Consider the following 3,943-nt stretch of genomic DNA (forward strand, 5'->3'; position numbering starts at 1 on the left):
GATGCAGTGACACACCTATAAGACATGTGGATGCAGTGACACACCTATAAGACGTGTGGATGCAGTGACACCTATAAGACATGTGGATGCAGTGACACACCTATAAGACGTGTGGATGCAGTGACACCTATAAGACGTGTGGATGCAGTGACACACCTATAAGACGTGTGGATGCAGTGACACCTATAAGACGTGTGGATGCAGTGACACACCTATAAGACGTGTGGATGCAGTGACACCTATAAGACGTGTGGATGCAGTGACACACCTATAAGACGTGTGGATGCAGTGACACACCTGTAAGATGTGCAGTCCCTTCAGTGTGAGGACAGCCAGCTCTCTCAGACCATCCCCTGTCAGGTCCAGGTAAGTGATGGACAGCAGAGGACTCTTGAAGCTCTGCCTCCATTGCAGCTGAAACTCGCCGTCTTTTTCACCAAGTGACGGTTGGAATTTATAACACAGGAGCTCCTGCAGGATGAAGATACATGTTATCATGTTATCATGTTAWYATGAAGGTGAACCCTGATCCCTCTCAGCATCGATCAACTCTGGCTTGTTTTTTTTCTCAGTCATTTTCTACAACAAACATTCTTCAAACAGAAATAGATGTTGTGGATCTGTCAGACTACAGTGCATGACACACTCTCTGATCTATCAGTGTGGAGGGGATCTGTCCATACCTGCCCATATGTTCCCAACAGCACCTCTTTCTGTCCGTTAAAGTCCAGGTCAATGACCAGCGCACAAAGAACAGCATCTGACTGATCGCTCTCTGACAAACAAGTGGACCAAGACAAGCCATGGTTCTGGACATCTCTGAGCAAACACACAGGAAACACCAGATTAGCTCTGTCATATCTGTGAAAATGAACTGAAATGTGCTCCTGTGACCCAACCTGTAGATAACTGCCATCTCAACAGTGCTGGTKATCAGCAGGTTATAACCCTCCATGTCCTTACCTACGACAGAAAAAACATCACAATCATCGCAGACGACACAAACATCAAACTTCCCCAGAGGAATGACCGTACTTCTGTCTCCGCTGGGCTCAGTGTCTCTGCAGCTCAGTCCAAACAGCAGCACAGTGGAGATGGGACTGTCAAACTGAACACGCCAGCTCTGCAGAACCTCTGTTAAAACACAACACAGCCGTGTGAAAACTCAMCACGTGTTTGTTCAGCCACTGTACTGACTGCGTAATGACACACTGAGTGTGTTATATTCTTTCCTGGTATCATTTTAAAGCACTGTGGTGTTTATCGGTCTGCTTATTGTTAGGTGTTGGTCTGACAACGGTACCTGGTCCGTTCTGGTTGACCAGAGCAAGTCCAACGCAGCCATTCTGACAGCCAAATGCTGAGAGGCGCTGCCCATCAGCTGTTCTCAACATATCCAACCACAACGCACTGTAAGGAGGCAGGAGGACCAGTTAGAGCACAGGTGTGTGAGAGACATAAATTGAAATGTAAAAGACAATCRGGACCTAAATGAGACAGGTGTGAGCAGGTGGAACTCACTTGCTAGGCAGCTGTTGGAGTTCAGGAAACAGTTTCTCCACCGGCTGCTCTTCAAACTGGTGCAGAGAGGCGTTCTGTTCAAAACACACCAGTTCCCAGATAAACATCTACAGGTAATCAAACTTCTAATCAAACTTATTTTTTGTTACATGTTAACCACCATGCTTTAACTCAGAGGGTCTCGTGTGCTGTCAGTGTGGGATCCTCAAAATATTGCAATAAAATGGTAATTTTGCCGTATCATTTTAAAAAGTGCAAATACATACAGGGAAGAATGCACCAGTAAATTATTCCCATTATGATATTTAAGGGGTTTTAGAGGTAATTTCCGCCTGAAAATACACAGCAAAATAAAGCAAGAATAGCTCCACAGTTATAAGGTCTAAATGCTAACGCTTGGTAACTGTAAAGCTAAGATCTTAAAGATAATTTGTTAAGTTAAACCACTATTGTTACTCTTACTGTGCCTGAGTTATTTGTGATTAAATTTAAAAAAACTAATTTTTTTAGCCTCGCCTAAATTTTTCTTTAATCAACAGTGCMAAACACAATGAAAATTCTTGTGAAAGCCCAGGAATGCCCTTAGATTGTATTCATCTACATCTTTAGAAAAATTGTAGCAAAGTAGGACTGAATAAGTTGAAGTATTTTCATTCCACAAAGGTTTTAGTGAGCAGTGTGCCAGGCGGAAATGGCATTTTGGCACAATTTAGCCAAATGTACCCAAACTGTGCCAAATGGGTTTTTTACTTTATAAAAGATAATCTGGTCTAATAAAAGTGTTGATTTCTTTTGTAGGTCTCATTCTGCATTTGACATAACCTTTTCTTTTTACATTTACACCGTGCATCATCAAAATCTACCATTGTGCACACCATGAAATCACTGAATGGAACCTAACTCTGCCTCGACATTTTACGCATGAGGGCTGTTTTTTATACTCTCGGTAACACACAAACTTCACGTCACCAAACAAAGAGTAACACAGTGTCAAGATATATCCCTAAATTCGTGAGAGCTTCATCTTTTTCAAAGATACCAAAGGGAGGGGTATGGAACCAAAACTTGCACAGCAACAGATGCGGAGAACTTCCTGATTCTGAAACGGTCCGCGACGGTTCAAGAAACTTACAAATGTTTATATAGCTCTAAAATCATAAATATTTATCCAAAAATTATTTGGCGACTCATTTTAAAAACATTAAAGACACCTTTTGTGACGGAATTAGAAAAAAAAACTGGGAAAAATAAGTTTTACACCTACTTTAGCAAACAACGATGAATGACACCATCTGCTGGCCCTGTACCGGGCCCGTCGGGCTTWAGGGTTAAATTAGCAGTAAATCCGTTTTAAATCAGCATGAGGTTCAGGAGGAAGCTCCTGGAAATGTTTCTCTCCTGCAGGGTTGGATGATATTGGAAAAAAAATTAATCCTGATTGTGATATTTAGTCGATAACGATTAATATGACCATTAATCCCCTGGAGTCCCTGGACGCCTGCATGTCCTAGTCACATGACCAATTTAAATCACTATAGTGGGAAAGATTTGCTCTCCGTAAAAATCTGTTCCAAATTATGTCAAAAGTACAAACTTCAGGCTTTACATCAGTTTTTAAATTGTGTTGATAGACCAAGAAAAACCAGAGTTATGATAAATAAATTACAGAACTTTTTTAAAAATGTTCGTCATATTTGAAGCAGAGAGGAGCACTGAGTGGACTGACCAGAGAAACCAGTCAGTCTGCCTGGTGGTTTTAATCCTATTAATCGTCAAATKCCAAATAATAATTGAATAAAGTTGGATAAAGTTTTTTGGGCTCTTTTACCATCTGTATTATCCGTSTCTTTGATTTGTTATCAGTTTTCCTCCTGTAAGAAAACTAGTGTTCAATAAACTGAATTYKAGAYGATAAACACACAGATGTTAAATAAATGAATTGTGGAAAGAATGAAAACCATACAACACCAGAATCTGGAATCGGAGTGGAGGTTTATTGCTGCTCAGGCAGACAGGAAACCCACACTGGCCATAAAACTGGAAGTTTAAGTATTTATACAGCTTCTTCAACGCCTTCGCTCGCCCTCTACTGGCCTACGGCTGAKTCACAGGCATTCAGACAAAATTCTCACTTAAATGTATTCAAACGGTTATTTATGTGTTGAAAAATGTTTCGGACATGTAGATAGACCTATTTCAATCAAGACATAACAATAGATTAAACACTGTCAATTTCAAAAGGAGAACTAAGAATATAGTGTTGTGCTTCTAAAATCACCTACCTAACACTAAATTTCTTCACACTCCTGTGGTCACATCCAGGGGGGTTGGCTACAGTCCCATGGATCTTAAAGAGCCAATATTATGTGTTTCTCAGGCATATATTTGAATACTATACCATAATAAAGTATCTATGTCACCT

General features: G+C 40.6%; 1 protein-coding gene across 1 annotated transcript in view; it reads right to left on the bottom strand.

Moving 5' to 3' along the window:
- The window catches only part of kptn (kaptin (actin binding protein)), a gene marked incomplete at its 5' end in the record, with an annotated part of 17,334 nt that overhangs the window by 6,224 nt on the left and 7,167 nt on the right, over positions 1-3,943 (bottom strand). The window contains 6 exon segments of the mRNA XM_014023708.1: positions 298-471; positions 684-819; positions 900-963; positions 1,036-1,134; positions 1,304-1,410; positions 1,522-1,595. Coding sequence (XP_013879162.1) covers positions 298-471; positions 684-819; positions 900-963; positions 1,036-1,134; positions 1,304-1,410; positions 1,522-1,595 — 654 coding nt within the window.

The sequence above is a fragment of the Austrofundulus limnaeus genome, unplaced genomic scaffold (assembly GCF_001266775.1).
Source record: "Austrofundulus limnaeus strain Quisiro unplaced genomic scaffold, Austrofundulus_limnaeus-1.0 Scaffold388, whole genome shotgun sequence".
Lineage (NCBI taxonomy): Eukaryota > Metazoa > Chordata > Actinopteri > Cyprinodontiformes > Rivulidae > Austrofundulus > Austrofundulus limnaeus.